The sequence below is a fragment of the Taudactylus pleione genome, unplaced genomic scaffold (assembly GCF_031769625.1).
Source record: "Taudactylus pleione unplaced genomic scaffold, aTauple2 ptg000100l, whole genome shotgun sequence".
Lineage (NCBI taxonomy): Eukaryota > Metazoa > Chordata > Amphibia > Anura > Myobatrachidae > Taudactylus > Taudactylus pleione.
In genome coordinates this window covers 11,353,839-11,377,867 of record NW_028284502.1, presented here as the reverse complement: position 1 = coordinate 11,377,867, position 24,029 = coordinate 11,353,839, and the positions used below count along the sequence as shown (strand labels likewise).

At 48.0% G+C, this 24,029-nt stretch overlaps 1 protein-coding gene across 3 annotated transcripts in view; it reads left to right on the top strand.

Moving 5' to 3' along the window:
• Positions 1–24,029, top strand: part of DCDC1 (doublecortin domain containing 1) — a 533,665-nt gene that overhangs the window by 427,382 nt on the left and 82,254 nt on the right. For all 3 annotated transcript variants that reach the window (XM_088470412.1, XM_088470415.1, XM_088470413.1), the window contains exons 22-24: positions 6,851–6,974; positions 21,363–21,544; positions 22,888–22,992. In XM_088470412.1, the coding sequence (XP_088326538.1) occupies positions 6,851–6,974; positions 21,363–21,544; positions 22,888–22,992 (411 nt within the window). The remainder of the gene's footprint in view (positions 1–6,850; positions 6,975–21,362; positions 21,545–22,887; positions 22,993–24,029) is intronic.

Genomic DNA, 24,029 nt, shown 5'->3' with positions numbered 1-24,029 from the left:
ACACTGCCGGCAATTCAGAATATTCACTGGCGATATCTGCATATCCAGGGAGAAGGCTATTTACCAACATCAAGGTGGTACATATCCCGCCATAATGCTTGTTCTGATATCACCTTCTCAGCCATGGCAACAGAATAAGACATCCATTGGTTTATTGCTAATTAACCCTCAAAAACACCTTATATTACTAAACAATAAACTTAAACTAATAAATAAAGACACTGACACAATACAGCTTGGCTAAACGGTCACAGCTTTTATTTATAATTAATTAATCAACCTAACTGAGGTGGCCATGAGACGCTGCAAACTCAGTTCTAGCTTTCTATATCCGAGACACTCGGGGAACGACTGAAACGTCCCCCCCTATAGACGCACTTAGGATGCGAAGGACTTTCTTCCCTCAAGTGCACAGTCTGAATGCTTCTGCACAAGATGCGTCCGAGTCCCCCGCACTGAGTAGGACAAACTCGCCATGTAAGTAGAGGGCAAGTGCCCTCACAACGCTTTCTTGTGCCACATAAAGCCACTGAGAAGCAGCGTTATCCCACCAATTATGTGCCTCCCCTAAATGGGAAAGAAAACTTAAAGACAAAAGAAGCAAAGGTTTTGGGGCGGGATGGTGGGCTCCAAAATCAAGAGGCTGTCTCAAGGCAAAACCCCATTGTATACTAATCCCAATCAGTGGCTTAACTAGGGTATTTGGAGCCCAGGGCAAATTTTAAAATGGAGCACCTCCCAGTATGCACGCACCATCAAAAAATGAGTGTGGTCACAAGGGGCGGGGTCACTTAACAATGGGGCATGTCAACAGGACACACATACTCCTTTCTCGTCACTCTTAACATTCCTTTCCATATGCACCTTAACTCCTGTAGTGCTCCTTATACAGCCCGCCCTATGCAGTGCCCCCAGTAGTGGTCCCTCTTATGCAGGCCCACAGTAGTGCCCCTTGTACAGTACCCCCAGTATCCAATGTCCCCAGTAGTGGTGGCTCTTATGCAGGCCCCCAGTAGTGCCCCTTGTACAGTACCCCCAGTATCCAATGTCCCCAGTAGTGGTGGCTCTTATGCAGGCCCCCAGTAGTGCCCCTGTACTGTACCCCCAGTAGTGGTCCCCCTTATGCAGCCCCCCAGTAGTGGTCCCCACTATCCAGTGCCCCTTGTAGTGGTCCTCCCTATTTAGTGCCCCCAGTGCAGTGTCCCTTGTGCCTCCAGTAGTAAGCCCCTTATATAGTTCCCCCAGTAGTAGACCCCCCTTATGCAGTGCCCCTTATATAGTGCCTCTAGTAGCAGTCCCCCCCCATGCAGTCCCCCCCCCAGTTGTGGTCCCCATATGCAATGCCCTTTATATAATGTCCCCAGTAGTAGTCCCACCCATATGCAGTGCCCTTTTTATAGTGCCCCCAGTAGTAGTCCCCCCCTATGCAGTGCCCTTTATATAGTGCCCCCAGTAGTAGTCCCCCCCTATGCAGTGCCCTTTATATAGTGCCCCCAGTAGTAGTCCCCCCCCCTATGCAGTGCCATTTATAAAGTGCCCCTAGTAGTAGTCTCCCCAGTAGTGGTCCCTGATGGAGTGCCCCAGTAGTAGTCCCCCTGATTAGTGCCCCCAGTAGAGGTTTCCCCCAGTGGTGCCCCCAATTACTGCCCCCAGTAGTACCCCTGATTACTGCCCCCAGTAGTAGTCCCCCCGATTAGTGCCCCCAGTAGAGGTCCCCCCAGTGGTGCCTCCAGTAGTAGTCCCCCCAATTACTGCCCCAGTAGAGGTGCCCCCCCCAAATACACAGCAAAAAAATAAAATAAAACTTACCCGCATCCACGCTCCTGCTCCCGCCGCAGCGACTTCTGCACGTCAGCCCTCCCGGGCTGGCGCACTCTGCATTATGGGAGAGACGTCATGATGTCTCTCCCATTACCCACTGCAGGAGCCAGAAGGGAGCCAGCTCTTGCAGTGGGCGCTGCAACAGCCAATGAGAGTCTATCTGATTCTCATTGGCTGCTGTTTAACACACACATCTCTGCCATCGCTGGCGGCGATGTGTGTGCAGCAGCAGCAGCCAATGAGAGTCTGTCTGACTCTCATTGGCTGCTGATTAACACACACATCACCGCCATGCGGCGGCGATGTGTGTGTTAGCACAGCCTGAGCCCGCCCGCCTCCCACCCTCCTACTGGCGCTATAGGGCAAGCGCTCAGGGGGAGGGAAGGGGCTCGGCTGTGCAGCACAGGACTGGCGCTGGGAAGCCTAGCGCCGATCCTGTGTAAATGTGTAGACCGTCGGCATCCCGACTGCATACCAGTTAGAGGTAGAGTAGGTTCAGTGGCCAAAACGTAAATGTTAGACATGTTACACTATGTTTAAATTGTAATTGTTGCACTTTTTGATTGCTATGCAAATTTGATTGCAGCATATACATATATGTCTGTTTTGTTACTTTTATATTGACAGTTCTTACACTGTTATTTAATATTATTTCAATGTTAGAGTATTATTTTATTTGGAAATAAAAACATGTTACAGTGCAGTATCTGTGACACAGAATATATTTTTGTCTTTCTTAATTTATTTACCCAATCATCTTTGTACAATAGTTATTTTAAGGGGGTTTGTGATTTTGATAGTAAAAAACTTACCAGACACTCTTTGACCAATATATTATATATATATATATATATATATAGCATGCAGCATTTTTAACAGATAGAGCTCAGGACTTGATTCAGAGGCGCTCGCATAAAGCGAGCGCTCGCTCTGAATCAGGACGGGCACTGTTTTTTTTAGTTGCAGCCTCCTGGCCGCTCGCATAGCTGTGGGTGACCACCCACAGCTATTGCGAGCGGCCAGGATTATGGTCGCGATGGTCAAGACCATCGCGACCAACGGGCTTGCGACGAGACCCTTGTGGTAGGGTCTCGTGGCCGCAAGCCCCTAGAGAGCTTCTTTCTCTAATAGAGCCGGAAGCTCTCCCACTGACATCACTGGTGATGTCAGTGGGGCCGCCCACAAACAGCAGGCGTTCGCTTGGGAACGCCTCCATTTGTGAAGCCACCCCCGGCCACGCCTACAAAACGGGGCAAGCTGTCGATCAAAATCGACAGCCGCCCCTTTTGTAGTGAGTCACGGAGCAAGTGCTTTTTGCGCTCGCTCCAGGGCTCGTGCACGCCGCGCGTGCGCACTGGGCCACCATCGACCCGCTTGCGAGCGCTATGCACTTGCGAGCGGGTCTGAATCAGCCCCCCAGTCCCCTGTGTAATGTACAGACATTTTTAAGTACTCTGTTTGTAGGCATACAACTTAACGACACACATACACATTCTCTAACATTGTGACAAAAAACTTACATGAAAACTACTGCTGGATGATCCCCTGACGAACCTCATCCCCACCCTCTGTATTGACAACGCCATCTGATGGGAAAGGGTCCGGCTACTCCACAACTGCTGCATTGCCCCCAAGGCCATCATGGTCTTGCCCAAGGGCCATGTTATGGAGCATGCAGCATGACTGGATGATGTCACACACATTACGCACATCGTAAATGAGGATGCCAGCCGACCGGTCCAAACAACAAAACCTGCTTTTCAAAACCCCAAATGTGAGCTCTATTACTGACCTTGTAACAATGTTTGCTGTGAAGGGCCTCGTGGTTCAACAGAGGTGTCATGAGCCAAGTCTGACAGCCATATCCTGAATCACCTGAAGGACTTAAATTACACATATCCAAAGAGCATTTTTCAAATGCTAACACTTTGTTTAAATGTAGAGACAAACTCAGTACTAATTGCAATATTGTCATTTTGGGTTTGCCATAAACATGCTAACAAAAGTAAATACCATCAGTACAGCAATAGAGAGAAACAGCCACCTATTACAGCTAAAATGTTAGATGTTTTATACAGGCAAAGTAACATACCAAGGCCCGTATTCAATTTGGAGCGAAAAGCCTGTTTGGTTTTACCCCGTATTCAATTTGAAGGACTTTCCGTCTAGGCGGAAAGTCAATGCAATGTACCAGGCGAAAAAGTTTCGCCTATGAATAGCAGGCAGAAAAAAGTGCAGAATTGTGGTTTTGGGGTGCAACCTTGCGGGAACCCCCGTGCAGCCTTTAGACAGTCCCCCAAAGGTAATCTGTGTCAAAAAAAAACACTTAAGGACCCCCCAAAAAATTACTTTGAAAAAGGGGGCGAAAAAAAAAGAAGTTTGGTACAAAGTTAAAAACTAGCGACCTTGACTCTAGGGGGGTTCCCAAGTCTGCCCAAGTGTGTTTTTTTATTGCAGGTGCTTGCGGAAGGTGTATATTTCACGATTTTTACAACTACACTTTAGCAACTTTTAAATATGCTGACCCCCATTTTTAAGTACCCCAAATATGCTGGGATAACTTATTTTCTGGAAAAAATACTGCTTAATACTATTCTGCATCACGTATAGAAAAACGCTATTTAGTTATTGAGCCCATTTAAAAACCCCAAATACCTTCAGCAAGACAAATCGGGGGGTACCATAGCTAACCCCCATGTCAGAGCATCTTTTGGGAGGTGGCAGGCTGATTTCCCCATTTTCAGTTTCGCTGGGTGCCGTTTTCACGTACTTTCATATTGATTACAGGGTAAAGCCGGCACGGCCGCGATACTTTTCCACCTGCCAAACAGGCGAAGTAGGCGGAAAGTCCAGGCCGTGAAAAAGTATCGCGGCTCGGCTCATATTGAATACGGCTCCGAGTAGCCAGCCCTCCGGCATGTGTCCTTCTCAAACCTCTCCCACAGGGCTGATTGGTGCAGGATATAGGCATCATGGCAAGATCCTGAGTAACCTGTAACCACTCCGAGAATCTTAGCATCGCAGACCACCTGCACATTGAGGGAGTGGAAGCCATGTCTATTTACATAGACATAACCCATCAAGTGGGTGCAGTCTATGACACCCAGCACATTAGGCAATGCTGAGAGGCCGGTAGAAAGCTACCTTACGGTCCAGCCACTCAGACTCACAACATGGGAATGAGATATTTTCGCCACAACTTCTTCAGGGCAGATAACACTTGAGATAAATGCCTGGAGAAAGTGGCTGGTGTAATACCCAGCACTCTACCACTCACTGACTGAGAGGAGCCAGTGGCAAAAAATGCAGGGCACACATTATTTGATGCAGCCCACACACTGCATAGTAGCTACCAGCCAAAGGTTCCAAATCATCTCTCACCTGCTCATATAGGGTCATGAGGTTTGTGCGGATCAATATAAATAACTGAACCACCTCATGATCTGAGAGGGAGTCCAGGTCCATCCTCAGTCAATATCCTCGCCTGGCATGAAGCAGAATAGGGACCTGGATCTGGTGATGCTCCTGCGCCCTCCTCCTGTGCAGCTCCTCCATAGAAAGCAGGCCACAAGCATAGTGCTCCAAAAAAGACTGTACAAACTCCATTTCTCTAACCCTCACAGGTGCAATGGCTGTAGGTGTGGTTTATATAGGGATGTTATTGTGTATTATGGAGTTCACATGGATAAATTAGCCTCAGATTTTTTTAATTTATGGAAGTGTCTTTATACTCACCTATCTGAAGCTGGTCTAAAGTTTTGGCGATTTTTAGTAAAGTTTGGGTTTCAAATTTATAACTCGCACTTGTTACATTTGACGAGTTGTATCTTTAACATTGGAAAACATCTGGATGCGATTTTGAAAATCGCGACTTTGCAAAAGATTAGAAACATGCAAAATTACCTGTACTCATACCCTATTGCATTTGAGAGTTCAAAAACATAGCGAATTAAACGTCAAACTCGCAAAAAACACAAAATCGCGACCTATTACTTTGGATCATTGTGTTTGTCCTGTTATGTTTGCATTGTACTTTTGATTGCACTTTGGGCCTGATTCAGAGCCGGACGCTCTTTCAGAGCGCTTGCTCTGAATCAGTGCCCTCCTTCTCTTTTTTTAGAGCGGCCTCCTGGCCGCTCGCATAGCTGTGGGTGACCACCCACAGCTATAGCGAGCGGCCAAAAAGATGGTCGCGATGGTCAAGACCATTGGGACCATCGGGCTTGTGACGAGACCCTTGTGGTAGGGTCTCGTTGCCGCAAGCCTTGGAGTGCTTTTGGCTCTATCAGAGCTGAAGGCACTCCCACTGACATCACTTGTGATGTCAGTGGGGCCGGCCCCAGACGGTAGGCGTTCCCATAGGAACGCCTCCGTCTGGGCAGCCACGCCCCCGGCACGCCCACCAAAGGGGGCGTGCTGTCACTCACCATCGACAGCACGCCCCCTTTGGTACGAGACCTATAGCGACGGCTTGGCCGTCGCTATCCGGATCTCGCGCATGTGCACGACGGAGCCGGGTCCGTCGTGCGCATGCGCACTGGGCCAACATCGACACGCTTGCGAGCGGGTCTGAATTAGGCCCTTTATGTCCTGTGATATTTGTAGTACACTTCTCTATGCACTTTGTATGGGGCTGCTGGCCCCTTGTGGAGCCTTATATGTTTGCGTGTTATCTTGTTACAAATGCAAAAAGACAGGTAAAGCAATACCGTATGTCTAGCACCTGGCCCGTCTTAACAGCACTGTAGGGCGGCCCTGGGCAAAGCAATGCACTGCAGCCCCTACCCACCCATTCACCGGAATAAAAAAATGTAAACGACCAATAAAAGCTTGGTCAGGGACATTGGTCAGCCGGCAGCATAATTATGCAACGTGCTCGAAAGTAATCAATTTCTGTTGGATCGTTCAGCAATCCAGTTATTTATGGCACTACACACATGGATACTTAGCCTATTTGCTGATCTTAGTGACTGGACAGAATTTAGTGTTTCGTACAAATTGATTTGTTTGTTTGTTTGTTTGTTTGTAGATGGGCCATAAAACATGACGGATTGTCTAAATCCAGGCAATGGAGACATTCAAAAGTGGACAATCCTCTATGGAACAAACTGACATATTTGTGGCCTGTTCTACCAAATGGAGACATCAACGAGGTAAATAATTCTATTTATGGTTTGCAACATTCCGTCTGGAGATCCATAAATCTGATTCCGCCCTGTAAGTTGTTTGAGGGGTTTTTGTCCCTGGAATGCAAACACGGATCCTTTACATCTTATATTACGTTGGTGTACAAACCAGTTCTTAGGAACGCGAACAGTGGACGAGATTTATGCAGTGCTGATATTTACACAGATCGAGCGATTGTTAGCCATTGTGCACGCACGGAAATTGTATTGCACTCACACTCGCACACAGGATTCGCGTGCACAGTGAGTGGCAGGTAGTCAGCGGTGTGTCTGGACTGTTTAAACGCCGTTCCATGGGCGTGCATAAATTAGCCACTGCTATCTCCTTTGCAGCCTGAGAGCTCTCTGCGTATAAGGAGAGCTGCGGTATTTGAGGCTGGTCAGACTTTACTTACATGCTGCCTGCTTTATGTTGATGGTACCAATGTTCACGCTGTTGTACCTCGCCGGACATATATGAGAAGGCGGCAGTGGGCATCCCTATGTTCGTCTGTGCTTTGCAAGTCATTAGCATAATTTAGCAACTGCGATCCATAAGAGATTGCTCTTGCGATTTCATTAGCGTAAATCTTGGAATCAGGCCCTGTGCACGTTTCCAGATCCCCTTACAGCATCACAGCTTTTATAGATCACTGCTGGAATCCTGTTGCATCCTTTGTGATCTATCGGTTATGTTAAATCCGCTGTTTTTGGTAGTGAGGTAAAAGACAAGTAGTGCAGGTATGTTATTGGAATGGAGTATGTACAATTAAAGTGTATCTTTAACAATAGGCCATATTTACTAAACAGAATAAAATTGGAGATCAGTGCAAAATCCTCTTTCGTGATGTCACATCCCTCAAAATGTATTTGTGTGTTTATATTCCTTGGAATCCAAACCCGCCTGAACATTGGGAATCTGAGTAGATCCGAGCAGCGGCTCGGATCATCCTGCCTGACTCGGATTCCACTTCTAGGCAAAACGTCATCCTCGCAGTGTCAGATTCTCGCGGGTTTTGGATTCTATATATGTCACCACAGACGGGACTCGGCGCCATTTCCTTGTTAAGCACGCTGCTGTATGCTGCGCTTAACTCTGCTGTATAGGCTGTGCTGTACTAATGTGTATATATATATATATATATATATATATGGGGTGCACGCTGCTGTGCTGTACTCTGCTGTATAGGCTATGCTGTATAACTATATATAGGGGGGTACACACTGCTGTATGCTGCCCTTAACTCTGCTGTATAAGCTGTGCTGCACTAATGTGTGTGAATGAATATATATATATATATATATATATGTATATATATATATACCGTATATACTTGAGTATAAGTCGACCCAAATATAAGCCGAGGTACCTAATTTTACCCCAAAAAACTGGGAAAACTTATTGACTCGAGTATAAGCCTAGGGTGGGAAATGCAGCAGCTGGTAGTGCCCCCAGTAGTAATCCCCCCTGGTAGTGCCCCCAGAAGGTAGTGCCCCCAGTAGTAATCCCCCCTGGTAGTGCCCCCAGTAGTAATCCCCCCTGGTAATGCCCCCAGAAGTAATTCCTCCTGGTAGTGCTCCCAGTAGTAATCCCCCCCTGGTAGTGCCCCCAGAAGTAACCCCCCCCCCTGGTAGTGCCCCCACAAGTAATCCCCCTCTGGTAGTGCCCCCAAAAGTAATCCCCCCTGGTAGTGCCCCCAGAAGTAATCCCCCCTGGTAGTGCCCCCAGAAGTAATTCTCCCTGGTAGTGCCCCCAGTAGTAATCCCCCCTGGTAGTGCCCTCAGAAGTAATTCCCCCTGGTAGTGCCCCCAGTAGTAATCCCCCCCTGGTAGTGCCCCCAGAAGGTAGTGCCCCCAGTAGTAATCCCCCCTGGTAATGCCCCCAGAAGTAATTCCTCCTGGTAGTGCTCCCAGTAGTAATCCCCCCCTGGTAGTGCCCCCAGAAGTAACCCCCCCCTGGTAGTGCCCCCAGAAGTAACCCCCCCCCTGGTAGTGCCCCCACAAGTAATCCCCCTCTGGTAGTGCCCCCAAAAGTAATCCCCCCTGGTAGTGCCTCCAGAAGTAATCCCCCCTGGTAATGCCCCCAGAAGTAATTCCTCCTGGTAGTGCTCCCAGTAGTAATCCCCCCCTGGTAGTGCCCCCAGTAGTAATCCCCCCTGGTAGTGCCCTCAGAAGTAATTCCCCCTGGTAGTGCCCCCAGTAGTAATCTCCCCCTGGTAGTGCCCCCAGAAGGTAGTGCCCCCAGTAGTAATCCCCCCTGGTAGTGCCCCCAGTAGTAATCCCCCCTGGTAATGCCCCCAGAAGTAATTCCTCCTGGTAGTGCTCCCAGTAGTAATCCCCCCCTGGTAGTGCCCCCAGAAGTAACCCCCCCCTGGTAGTGCCCCCACAAGTAATCCCCCTCTGGTAGTGCCCCCAAAAGTAATCCCCCCTGGTAGTGCCCCCAGAAGTAATTCTCCCTGGTAGTGCCCCCAGTAGTAATCCCCCCTGGTAGTGCCCCCAGTAGTAATCCCCCCTGGTAGTGCCCTCAGAAGTAATTCCCCCTGGTAGTGCCCCCAGTAGTAATCCCCCCCTGGTAGTGCCCCCAGAAGTAACCCCCCCTGGTAGTGCCCCCACAAGTAATCCCCCTCTGGTAGTGCCCCCAGAAGTAATCCCCCCTGGTAGTGCCCCCAGTAGTCCTAATAAAAATAAAAAAAACACTTATCTGAAAGCCTGCTCCTGGTCCCGCCTCTGCTATCAGCTCCTCCGTCCGCTTTGCATTATGGGAGAGACGTCGTCATGAAGATGGCTCCCGCAATGGGAGCAGCAGCAGTCTGACAGACTCTCATCGGCTGCTGATTACAACAAACACACAGCTGCCGGCTCCGGCGGCTGTGTGTTTGGCAGTGTGTAGTGCTGACCGAACTCCGTCCGGTCAGCGCTACAGACGCAGTGCAGCTGTGTCACAGAGACACAGTCTGCACCACGGCCAGCATGGTACGCTGCTCAGCTGCGTACATGCGGGCATGACTCGAGTATAAGCCGAGGGGGTGCTTTTTCAGCACAAAAAAATGTGCTGAAAAACTCGGCTTATACTCGAGTATATACGGTATATATATATGTAGGGGGGTGCTGGCTGGTGTGCTGTATTCTGTTGTACAGGCTGTCTTCAGACTCACAAGCATGGCTGGTAACAGAAATCTCGGGGCCCGGTACACTGATGTCTCTGGGGGCCCCACCTTCTCACCACTACCCACGATCCTGCACATCCCTCTCCTGCATATGTGATATGTGAAGCATGAGAATGTTGACTGAAAGATACGCCAGCCTTACATAAAATAAAAATACACTATGACTTACCACACTGTCCCTCTGTCACTGATGATGCAGGCTGTAGTTCTTGTCTGCCGTCTCTTGCAAGGCCTTCTTGATGACAATGCTGTTGATGCCTCAGGGATAGGAGGGATGGTGCCTGCAGCCAGACATCCTCAGTCCTCAGCCCCTCATCACCTTCCTCAAATTCAGCCTCTCATCACCATCCTCAGCCCAGAAGCCCCCCATCCCCGTCCTCTGCCCCCAACCCTTATAACCTTCTGCCCTCATCACCTTCCGCTGTCCCCTTCACCTTCCTCCATCCCCAGCCTCCATCACCTTCCTCTGCCCCCAAACCCTGTCACTTTCTGCCCCCAGACCCCATCACCTTCTCTGCCCCCTTCACCTTCCTCCATCCCCATCACCATCCTCTGTCCCCAGCCCCTATCACCTTCTTCCATCCCTAGTACCCATCACTTTCCTCTGTCTCCAGCCCCTATCACCTTCCTCTGTCCCCTTCACATTCTTACGTCCCCAGCCCCTGTTAAGGAATATCCTCTATCCCCTATAACCTAGAGGTTGATTCTAGATCCCAGTTAACCATTGCCCCAACTCTTCACAACTGCGGCAGCGCATCCTTCTTGACGGGCAGGGATGATGTGTGGCGACATGATCCATGATGTCACACCACTGCATTGTAGACTTAAAGGTCCTGCCTGGCCCGGGTCGCAGCTGAGCTGCCTGAAAGAGCCCAGCGCTGCCCGGGCCAGATTGCTAGGCAGTTGGGGCTGGGCAGCGGCTATGGGTCCTGGGTCGCTGGCTAGAACAGTGAGTCTGCCATCCATGACCCTGTTTTGTGCCTGTCTGGACCAAGGGGCCTCTCTGGACCTCAGGGCCCGGTATGGATGTACCCTTAGTCCCCTCCTGTCACCGGGCCTGCTCACAAGTCACAAGTGGCTGTGCTGCTTAGTCAATGTGTATATGGGGAGCACACTGCTGTATGCTGTGCTGTACTCTGCTGTACTGGCTGTGCTGTGTCCATCAGTGAGACATTCACGTGCACTGCATATATAAGCCCTGTGACTCCACTCCACGCTGTTTGAATAGACCTGCGTCTGCGACATCAAAAATTTTTAAAAATTGTATTGTTTTTACTGCTTGGTGCACTTTGTTTTGCTCACGTGCTTATATAATCCCTGTGGCTCCAGTCCACGCAGGAATACAGCTACACCATCCCCCAAAAAATGGTAGTTCAAGGTGATATGGTGTGACGGCAGCTGATCGCGCCCCACAGGAGCAACAATTGAATAGCTCCGTCGGGCGAGAAGGGGGCTGGAATCAGTTGAATTCCGCCCTTTGTTTCTCCTTCATCCACCATGGGACACTGGAGAGACACTTGGGTATAGATAGGTGGATGAGTGGAGTTGCTTCTTTAAATTCTAAAAGTGTGAATGACTCCTCCCCCTCTATCTCCCAGAAGTCCCAGTTTTAGAATTGTGCTAGAGGGAGCCGGTCAATTGGGGCTGAGCTCATCCCACACTTAGTATATTTTATTTTCAAATTATTTTACTTTATAGCTTCCACAGCATTGAGGACAGGCTGACAGACGGCTGCCTCTGTCAGCCTGCTAAATGGAGGTATCAGGAGGGACCTGCCACCGCTATTCTAGCGTGGGTGTCCGGGTCCCAGGCACCATGGCACTAGCTCAAGGAGGGACACTCTGATGCCAGAAGCGGTAAGTATGCAACTCTTCTCCTGACTAGCAGGGGATTGAGATACTATCCTGATGGTTGGAGGTTGCAGTGATACCTAATAATGTTGGATGGCTAGCATTAATTTCTGGAGAATGTGTCACTATGCTGGAAATGTTGGGAGAGGATCTCAGGCATTGGTCTGGTATTGCAGTACTTCCAGAACCGAAGACACCTCACTGGGCAACATATGGGTAGTTGTCACTATTGTAGCACTTATCATGCAGACTCTTATACATACAGTATATGTAACTTTTGAACAATAACTTCCGTTCTTACGGGGGTTATATATTCTCCCTGCGCTTGGGCGTTGTCTCCGGAAACCCATTTTCAGACACAGTACTTATAACCTACAGCCACACCACACCCTTACACGCCGATCTCGTCTGATATCGGAAGCTATGCAGGGTCAGGCCTGGTTAATACTTGGAAGGGAATACCAGGACTGTAGGTTTAAGCACATATCTGTATTCATTGCTGGGGTTGTCATTCACAGGGTCAAGATTAATTGCTTGCAGATAACTGATAACTTAGCTTAACACCATCTATTCCTACGGAAGTTATAAGCATTATACATTTATTTATTAATTCACCCTTCCTCGGGTGGGATCGATATTATCTAAGTACTCTACATGTCATTCCAAAGGTTTCACTGTATTAATGTTGGTATAACGATGCTTCTACTTCTAGTGAGTAAAATACAGCATTATTTTTGTACTGGAATGATTGGCCTATCTCTCCTAACACATAGATTGGTCAGTGTTGACTGGCCTGGTTTTGTATATGTATATTATATATCTGTATATGGCTATGTACATCTCCGATGGAGCACTCTTTGGTTACTTGATTCATCTAGTCGGGTTGTTTCCCTGACCCAGTTCCGTCTATCCTAGAGGTTCCTTCTCACCTCTTGGGAGTATTGGAGGAATTCTATGCGTTTTAGATTGTGGTCTCTTAGAGTGACCGCACATGTCTCCACTAACATCTTATACAGGGCATGATGTGGAGCTTAGGGCCTCAGCCCACCTACGAAGAATATTGGTACTATACCTGCATGAGGGCTGGCATCTACAATGTTGAACTCTGGTCAGTAACTGCTACAACGAAACCAAGTGGCTCCTGGTCGCTGCAGGTAAGGGGCGTGCTCCACATTCCTATGCAACCGCGGCTAACACACATCCTTTTAGAATGGTAACAAGTTCATTGAGCGTTGGTGCATACCTGACACAGCACCTTATCAGTGTTGTAGCAGACATCTCTACCTATAGGATACCTCCTTTCACTACAGTTTGAGTCTACACCCTAAGAGCCTTTTCTACAATCAGGGCTTCCCCCTGATCTGGAGTACAGACAGATGTATCAGATTGTATAAGTGCTTTTTCCACTGGTCTCTTTCTCCATATGTAGAATGAGACTGGGCGGATTATTTTGGATTTTTCAGTTCTGGTATCTGTTAAGTATATCCTTTTTGTGTTATATCCATTATAAGATAAAGTATCTTTGGCCCTCATTCAGAGCCACTCGCTATTTGCGGTCGTTCGTTCTAAAACAAGGGGTGGCTATTCAAATGAACCGTTCGCTGTTTGCGGTCTGTTCACGCCTCTATGTCTGAACGAGCGAACAAAACTTGCGTTCGTTTTTTGAAAAAATACGCCCCCTGGCCGCTCGCATCCTACGTCATGTCCGCTATTTATTAGATCAATCGAGTACATCGACCAGGGTATGAACTGCTCGCTATTCTTGGGGCTGGTGTTTGCTACCACAATTTTGCGAGCAGTTCTGGCTCTAAAATAACCCAGTGACGTGGTCGATGACGCTACTGTTTTAAATATGCACACCCATAAAACGCCCGTTTTGACCTTTAAGCACGCCTGCGATCGGATCTCCACTCCCCGTTTTCAAGCACCTTCCCCTGTTACCACCCACATACGCCTCATCCTGTCACTCAAATTATCAGGCATTCGCTATTTTGCGAGCACATGAATTTCGGCCGCACTGAGTGGTTCGCGCATGCGTATTACGATCCGTACGCATGCGCAGTTGGGCAAACATCGCTCGGAGCGAACGAGCAGCGACTTGCCTCCGGCTCTGAATCACGGCCTTTATCCTTATCACCTTTAGGCTTTAAGCTGACTGGCCTTCTCTAACGTCATTGGTGTCCATCGTTCTTCACCAGCCGTTATCCATCCTTCGGGAGTATTACATATTGTCTGACAAGCATTGTCTGTTTCTGTATGTTTTGTAGCATTACAGTGAAGGATCCCTGTGATACATAACGGTTATGTCAGCCAGGCTGGCGGTTTCAGTCCCATTTAACTGTATCCTTTGTTAATCACATCTTCTTCAGAAGTGTTTTCCCACTCCTCGAGGAGCAGGTTTTCTTTGTCACAGATCTTTCCACAGATCTTGTACTGTACTCAGGGTGTTCAGACTACTCAACCATGTGGAAGAGCAGTAGTACTGCAAGTCGGTGACATACACTAGGTGTTTATTGGTTGTTCTGGACAACCACTTCCAGGGTCGATGGTCGCTTCACGAGTCGACGCTACCAATCTAGGTGCTGGAGCTCCGTGCATGCTCATCTGAAAGCTCCTCCCTTCTCGAGGGTTGGCCGGTTCGAGACTAGTTGGACAATGCCACAGCCGTCGCGAACATCAACCTTCAAGGAGGAATGCGTAGCCGCATAGCCATGCGCGAAGCGAGTCGCATTTCTCCGGTAGGCAGAGCTCCAGGTGATGGCGATCTTGATGGTGTTCTTTCCAGGAATTAAAAAAAAGGCTGACTATCAGTGTCATCAGGACCTTCATCCCGGAGAATGGGCCCTTCACCCTGAGGTTTTTCAATAGCTAGTCAGGTGATGGGACAGGCCAGATCTGGATCTCATGACCTCCAGGCACAACCATCAGGTGCCTCGGTACTGCTCCTGGATTTGGGACCCGTAGGCAGAGAAGGTAGATGCTCTGACAGGGCCTTGCAGGTACGTTCTCGTGTACCTCTTCCCTCTTTTTCCCCTTATTCCGCGAGGCTTCAAGCAAGAAGTGGCCACGGTCATCCTGGTGACTCCGATCTGGCCCCGCCGAGCCTGGTTCTCAGATCTCCAACTGCTCCTCGTTGAGGATCCCTGGCTACTACCTCTTCGTCCGGACCTCCTGCTTCTGAATTCGTTCGTGTATGCAGACTTAGAGAGGTTGCATTTAATGGCATGGCTGTTGAGGCCGCTATCTTCAGACGTAGTGGGGTTCCTGACTCTGTGGTTCCCAACGTGTTCAGGGCTCACAAGTCAATTACGTTAGCTCATTATCATTGCATCTGGTGTTCTTATGTTATATGGTGAGAAGAGCTGGGGGGTTCCCACCACTGCTTCCATTTGTCCCGTTTCCTTCTCTTCTTCAACGGGGCCGGGACGCTGGGTTATGCCTCGGTTCTCTCAAAGTTCAGATCTTGGCATTGTCGATATTTTTCTGCGCTACCTGGCCTTGTTCCGTCAGATTCAATCTTTTCCTCAGGGAGTTCTCCGTATAAAGCCTGCGTTTGTCCCGCCTACATCCCCGTGGGACTTTAACCTGGTTCTGATGTTCCTCCAGTCTGCTCTGTTCCAGCCCTTGGAGGATGTGGAACTGAAACTCCTCTCTTGGAAGATCCTCCTATTGGCCTTGGGTCTTGGAGTTGGGAGCTCTCTCTTGTCTGCCTCTTTTTCTCCTTTTTCATGATGACCATGCAGAACTCTGTTCCAAGCCATCTTCCTGCCTAGGGTGGTTTCGGCCTACCACTTCACCCAGCCAATTGTGGTTCTGGTGTGGTCAGACAGTTCTGAGTCTTCCCTCACCTTTGATTGTGCGGGCTCTTTGGATTTATGGCCCGTACTGCAACATTGTGGGTCAGATTCCTTGTTTGTCCTTATGGTACCGCTACATGTGGTTGACCTGCTTCTAAGAAGACATTAGCCAGATGGATCCGTCTGGCCATTCGACAGGCATTTATAACCAGCGGCCGGCCTCCACCGGTCTCTATTTCTGCTCATTCCACTCACTCCGTGGTGACCTCTGCTTCTGCTTCCCAATTGTGTCTTGCGGCCACTTGGTCCAGGGTTCGCACCTTTGTTCGATTCTATTAGTGTCTAGTTTCGGTTGCAGGGTTTTGCATGTTTCTCAGAGCTCTCCCACCCGGGGGAAAACTTTGGGACGTCCCCAGTGTCTTGATCTCCAGTGTTCCCTGGTGGATGAAGTAGAAAATAGGATTTTGGTACTTACCAGTAAAATCCCTTTCTCCAGTTCCACAGGGGACACTGTACGCTCTCCCAGCACTGCTTTACCTGCCATTGTGTTTTTTGTTTTTACATTCGTTGTATGCACTATGTTATATGTGTTTTATATTCGACTTTTGCCGCCCTTGTTGTTTGACTCTTTCTCCTCAGTTATGTCTTCTGATTCTGTTTCCGTCTCCTCGGGTTCCAATTCTTTAACTGGGGCTTCTGGGGGATAGAGGGGGAGTAGTCACTCACACTTCTATTCTCCGATTCCACAGGGGAATCGGAGAAAAGGATTTTACTGGTAAGTACCAAAATCCTATTTTTGCTCACGTGCATATATAAGCCCTGCGGCTCCAGTCCACGCAGGAATACAGCTGTGACATAAAAGAAAAATAATTTAAATAATTGTACTGTTTGGTGCACTTTGTTCATGTGCATATACAAGCCCTGTGACTCCACGCAGTGTGAGCCATGTGCTATATTTGAAATTGAACTACCACATGTTTGTGCCGCCCACTGCTGCCGCTTAGCTTAGTCAGCCAGCTAGCTCGGAGCAACCTTTTGGCCTAAACTGGATGAAAACAATATTGTGAGCTGTGAGGTGGTCAAAATTGACTAGAAATTAGTGGAAATTGATGTTGTTGAGGTTAATAATACTCTAGGATCAAAAAAAGGCTCAAATTATGTGATTACAGCTTTTTTGTGACAATTTTTGGAAAAAAGCGAAAACCAAAACCAATCATGGCGTTTTTGGATTCTGAAAAATAATATTGTGTGTGTGTGTGTGTGTGTGTGTGAGTGAGTTTTGCACGTAGGCTGTTGTAAATCTATCACTAGGCTACTGTACTTACTCACTGAGGGGGAGGTGTATCAAACCTTCTATAGAGCAACCAATCAGATTCTACCGAGCATTTATAGAATGTGTTCGATAAAACGCTAAAAGCTGACTGCGTGCTATAGGCCGCACCTCCACGTGTCCTATTTAGAAGGTTAGATACATCTCCTCCTACATTGGATACAAACAGGGAAACCAGAGATGGAAGAAGACATGCTGGTTGGCAGGAAGTGTAGTAGTGCACAGTGGTAGACAGATGCTGCAAAGGTGAATAAAGTCCTGGGGGTATATATAATAGGCTGTGGACTTCAAGCATTGGCGGGTCCCGTGTGAGACCAGGACGATTTTGCCTTTTAAATGACTGCTACTTTAAAACATCGGGCAGCTCGCATGCGACCCACCGATGCTTGAAGTCCGCAGCCTATTACATATACCCCCTGGAATGCACAAAAGTGGGATAAATGCACCTGATGGAGAAATAGGGGTTTATGCAATAGCGTGCGATCTGGTGCCGCTGCGGGAACTGCTGCGAGTCTTCTATTTTTAAAGCGGCAATCATTTTAAAGGCATAACCAGCTTGGTTATGCCTTTAAAATGATTGCTGCTTTAAAAATACGGGATGACTCGCAGGAGTTCCTAGCGGCACCAGATAGCTCCTTATAACATAAGCCCCACAGTGCAATTATTAAATCTGTAAAGCCGCGTATCCACAACACGACATTGAGCCCACACTGAACGAAATATATCGTTCGCTCAGTGTCGGCGCCCTCACTCATTCCTGAACCTGCACAACCTGACGACATCAGGTTGGTCAGCAGTTTTGAGCGTCAACGACCAGCAGGAGTGCGCATCGCTGGTCGTTGCCGGCATATACACTGCACGATATTGCGGACGACAACGATATTGTTATCATTCAAACCGTCCAATTTATCGTGTAGTGGATATGTGCCTTAACTCACTAGTTACTGTATCACATCTTGAGTTTGGGGTACCGTTTTGAACACCTCTTTACAAAAAAGATCTAAGAGAACATAAGATGGTTTCAGAAGCGGGCAACTTCATTAATAAATGGAAGTGATCAATCAAAAAATGCAGCATAAAGTTACATTTGTAATACATTTATAAAAACAGTATATTCAAAGATTTGTCTAATAAACCTATCATGCTAAGGAGCATAAAAAGTACAAAGGGTCATCAGTTGTGAATTGGGAAAATACGTTAGCAACATTAGCATAAGAAAGGATTCTTTACTGTAACAGTGTAAAAGCTGTGGAATTCCTTAGCCACAGGGCTGGTAAAAGCAAATTCACAAGCATTTAAAATTAATTTGATGCCTGTGTTACAAGAAATTGTATTTCTTATCTCAGTGATCTATCATATTGAAATATTTGGTGCCAGAAAGGATGTGCCCGCATCTGGCTAGTCACCCCCCTGTTACCACCCAGAAACGGTATGCAGTCGGGAAGTCAGGAAGCCGGCGGACGTAATCCTGACGGCCGGCTTCCCGACTGCTTTATCCCGGCGAGGGTTAAATGACAGGCATTTAAATCTAGATACCTGTCATTTTACCGACGCCGGGAGACCGGCGCCCGGCATCCCGATCGAAGGGACGCCGGGCGCCGAGCGCGGACAGCTGCGCGGGGGGGGAACGACTCGCAGGTTTAGGTTTAGCGGCTCCCGGGGGGGACTTAGGGTTAGGCACCCCCCAGGAGGTTAGGGTTAGGCTAGGGGAAGGGAGGGTTAGGGTTAGGCACCCCCGGGAGGGACTTGGGGTTAGGCACCTCCTCGGGGGACTTAGGTTTAGGCAGCGGGGAAGGGGGGGTTAGGTTTAGGCACTTAGAGGGGGGATTAGGGTTAGGGGGGGAGGTTAGGTTAGTAAATACTTACCTGGGGACTATCTGGATTTTCACCCATGTCGGGCAGCCGCTGTCGGGATTTGAACTTGCGTCCGGCGGTAATTCATACCGATCCCCACAGAAACGCCTCTGAAATTGCCTCTTTCTGGGAGCAACTCAAACGTTGTGTGGGTGGCGATAATTAATGAGTGCCCAGTTTTGCAATTCAATTGCTCTGGGAGCTCATTAATTATCACGCTCTTCACGCCCTATTAGACAGGGTTTTGCCATGTAAAACGGCTAAACCCGTCTAAGATTCTGGTTAGGGCGCCCTAACTGCGGTTAGTGAGCCCTAACCATGCATTTCTCGCACATTTCTGCACGCACCCTCCTGAGGGTGCGAGCAGAAATGTTGGTGCCAGCAGCTAACGCTCAAACTGAACAATAATTGAATTGCTCTGTCAGGCGCCTTAAGAATATACCCGCTGGCTAAACAATTGAATCGCCTTCTCTGCGTCCAAATTTGTTCGGGACCCATGTGCATACTGAAAACATCGGTGGCTTGCGTCCAACATTGCACTGCCTCCACCGCTGAATAAAGCCCAAAACCTAATGAGCTATAGCAAAAATAAATATTCACTAATGCAAGTAAGGGTCAAAAGGCTCTATATTGAATGATTAATATTTTTACACCCTAGTCCTGGAGTGTTAATACTCCACTTATTGTAGTATTAACACTCCAAGACAAAGATGTTAAAAGTTTAATCATTCTTTACTACTGAATGGTCTGGTCAGTGACTATTCTAGTGCTATACCAAAAGGGGTGTAGTGAGAGTTTTTAGAAGTGGAGATGTTGCCCATAGCAACCAATCAGATTCTAGCTATTATCTTCTAGAAGGTGCTAGTTAAATGGTAAGTAGAATCTGATTGGTTATTAATGGCAACATCTCCACTTCTAAAAACGCTCACTTTAGTAAATATATATATAAATATATATATATGTATAGGGTGTGTAGAATGGCGCTCTGGTTCAAGTCACAGGTGGTATTGCACCGTAGTGCAAAGGTATAAATAAAATCCAGTTGGTGCTAACAGGTGTGACACTTAAATCCCTCTGGTGAAGGTGGCAGCAGTCTTCCCGTGTTCCTGAATGGCGATCAGGGTAAATGTGATCTGGAAATGAGGTATGGAAAGAACATGCGCCTAATAGTGTAGTAATTCAAAACGGTTTTAGCACGTGCTCAAATATAAATGTGCGTACCAGAAAATGAAACTTTAACGCTTATCTGTGGTTCTTTTGCTGGGACCCCTGTTCCAGCCCCTCTCCACACTGCTGACTATTCACAGATAAGCACCTCATTATCTTATTTATATGTTTTTTTAACCCTTTGTGTACCCTGTATCCCTATGTACTAAGTGTCATTAAAAACCCCTTGTTGATGAAGCTCCTCTGAGTAAGGGTCATTTTCTGCTTATTTAAAGCTGACTTACTCCACTTATATACGTAACATTGGGGCCATTATGGGAGTTTGAAGAGGCTACTTAGTACTTCATGCAGTGATTCAAGTGACGTTCTGGTACGCATTCTTAATTATTTATCACACCACTCTATTTGGACGTAAATTACTACACTATATGTGCTTATTTTGGTTCGATGCAAGCCAATCTTATTTAAGGTTCCTGGTTACCCAGAAGCTGTGAGTGTACCCCACCATAGGAGGTCCCAGCAAAAGAACCACAGATAAGCGTTAAAGTTTCATTTTCTGGTACGCACATTTATAGTTGAGCACGTGCTAAAACCGTTTTGAATTACTACACTATTAGGCGCATGTTCTTTCCATACCTCATTTATATATATATATATATATATATATATATATATATATATAGACATTTTATTAGTATGGAGAAACCAGTATTCGAACAGTACCAAATGAGAGGCATTAAAGAAACACTCTCACGTTAGTAAATGTAACCCTAATGTCATGATGGCTAAAGCAAGATAGAAACATTATCTAAGATTCCCATACTATACATTACTGTTGATTTATATATTCAAACATGACTATTAATCATAGTTGCCGACTTTATGGCTGCTCCTTCCGGGAGGGAGCAGCCAGATCAGCAGGGAAGGGGGGCGTGGCCGGCAACAGGGGGCGTGGCCAGGCGTAAGATGGACCTTTGTGATGGGGGTGGGGTCACACGATTGCGTCATTTTGGCCCCGCCCTCGCTACACAATGCCGATAATACAGGCTTTCCGGGGGCCAGGAGCTGCATCCGATTATCAGGAGGCTCCCGGCTGCATCGAGAGGGTAGGCAACCCTGCTATTAATCACTATAAGCCTCTTGAGGCAATTTGTATGATGGCCATCATTCTATATCTTCTAAGTTTAAATGCATTTCTTTTTAATTGATAGGACTTTGACTGGCCTATTCAAGGATCGCTTATCGCGAACAGCCCACCATTGGAGAAACCTGTTTATGACCATCCAGACACCCACACGCCTGTGAGACTGAAGGTTTTAAAGAATGGAGACTGTGACCAGACCAGGGCGTGTCTGATCGTAGGACCAAACTTATCAAACGTGCTCAGAAAACAGTATGTTGGTGCAACCAAGGAGTCATACCTGGTGTAGTTGAAAGTATAACTGTACTAACTTTATAAAGGATGTGAAAGAAAAATGGTATTTTGAGGCCAGGCTGAGACCTACCATTACATTTAGAGTTCCCTCATCATCAACACCCACATGAATGTTGCCATTTTTTTGGGATAAACCATGTCCCCACCTCCCCACGGATTCCCGGCCTGGACTGTCTAGAAAGAGTCCCATGCTGGTTGTCTAATACGGGGGACCCCTACTCATTTTGTTCCCCATATTCCCACAACCTCGACTGGCTCACTGGTGTTGGTTGGTAGAAATATGGGGGATGCTACGTCTTTTCCCACCACCCCCCCGTATTTTCACAACCAGGCCCGGCTCAAAAAAGCCTGGTGCTGGTTGTGCTTTTAGGGGGGGACCCCATGTCATGTTTTTTAAATTCTTTTTACATTTTGCTGTCTTTTTTCAGACAGAAGTATGCACGGATCTGACAGATCTGTGCTTGCTTCTGTGTAACTCGCACCTGCTCAGGCTATACTCGCTAGCCTGAAGCAGGTCTATTATTTGTGAGTTTTAGGTAAGTAATATTGTTGAAAACTCGCACTCTATCACATTTGCCGAGTTGTAGGTTTTCCTTGGGAAAAAATCTGGATGCGAGTTTTGGCACTGCGAGTTGTGGAAATGCAAGCCACATACAAGTTGGCGTGTTCTCACATCCCATTACATTGGGTGAGTTCTAAAAAAGTATATAGCACTATACTTGCACTTTTAAACATCCCGCCCATAGTCTAGACCTGAGTCAGTGTCAGGCTTGCCTACCCTCCCGATTTGGTCGGGAGCCTCCCAAATATTGGGAGCCGCTCCCGACCCCCCAGAAAGTCAGGCAAGACCCCCGGACTACTACTAGAACCCCCCACAGCGATTCGCACTGCTTCGCTTAATCGTGGCTCAGCCCCCTGCTTCACAATGCCCGCCCCTATACTGAGTCAGTGCCTGGCCATGCCCCCTGCTGTATGCAGGCATTCAGCTCCCTCCCGGAAGGAGGGAGGGAGCTGAATGTCGGCAAGTATGGTCAGTGTACGTGCACCGGCAGAAAGCCCGGGTATTAAGGCAGTGTGTGAAAGGGGTATGAATGACGTGCATGGGAGCTGTGGGTTCCATCTATTTTATATCCGTTTATCCATATATCCAGCATATCCATCTTTTAATGTGCCAATGTTCTCAAAACAAACACATTAATATGAAACCAGACCTTTGGTGCACATATATGTTTAATATAATGTGATTATTTATCTGTCTTTGTTATTTTGTTTACTGTACTTATTCATTTATTGTTTATTAGGTCCTCTGAAAAGAAACCAATCACACAACTGCCAAAGCAGAACAATATGGAAGAGGATAACTCTCTAAACGTTGATGAGATTGAAAAGCTGCAGTTTTTAGAAAGGTAGATATACTGCCTTATACACAGTATTCTCAGATTTACGCTATGCCGATATTAAGTGATTTTCAGCCATTGCGCATGCGTAAAAGCCGCACTGTGCATGCGCAGCGATTGGTTTGAGATTACGTTCACACAGAGGATTCACTCGCAAAGTGACAGGTAGACAGCATGTGGGGGAGGTAACGGGGGTGGCTAGGTAAATGCAGGCGTGTCGGGACTGTCTCAACGCTATTTCATGGGCGTGTGTAAATTGGCCATTGTGATCTCCTTCGCAGCATGAGAGCTCTCAGCGTGTCAGGAGAGACGCAGTGTTTGAGACAGATCAGACCTCACTCAGAAGCTGCCTGACTGCCCGATCTGTATTGATGTTCCCAATGTTCAGTGGCGTCCCTCTCTGTGGTGTCACCCAGGGCGGGGAGGGACGCTGTTTGTACAAGAGGGGGCGTGGCCTCATGGAACAGGGGTGTGGCATCGTGGGAAGGGGGCATGTCCTCACGGCATGAACCCCAGTGTTCCCGTTCTTTAAGTTCTACTGGTAGGGGGGTGCAGGAAGGGAGGTGCGGACTGAGTTGTGGTTGCAGTGCCGGCTCCCTCACAATGTTAGGATCCGAGCGCTGCACTGAATACTACAATGCAGCACCTGGCTCCTGTCACTGAGGGGGAGTCTGCACCTTGGTGTCACCCCTTGGCGGGTGACACCCGGGTGTGGGCCGCACCCCCCTTGTGACGCCACTGCCAATGTTTACGCTGATGCATGTCGTCGGATGGATATGAGAAGGCAGCAGTGGCTGATTCTACCTAGGGGTTGCAGGGCTGCAGCCCCCCCCCAGTAAAATCCTGCTACACTGCGACTGGAGGTGCCTTCCCATTGGAAGTACCACCTGCCAGTCACGCACAGGACAGGCAGCCCCAGGGGGAGGTGTCTCTTCCTTCTGGGACTGCCAGTCCGGGCTGCAATTAGCAGAGAGTGGCTTCCAGTGGAAGCTGCGGCTCTGCCTTTCGGGCATCCCTACACGGCTCCTCGGGGCTGTAGTCAATGC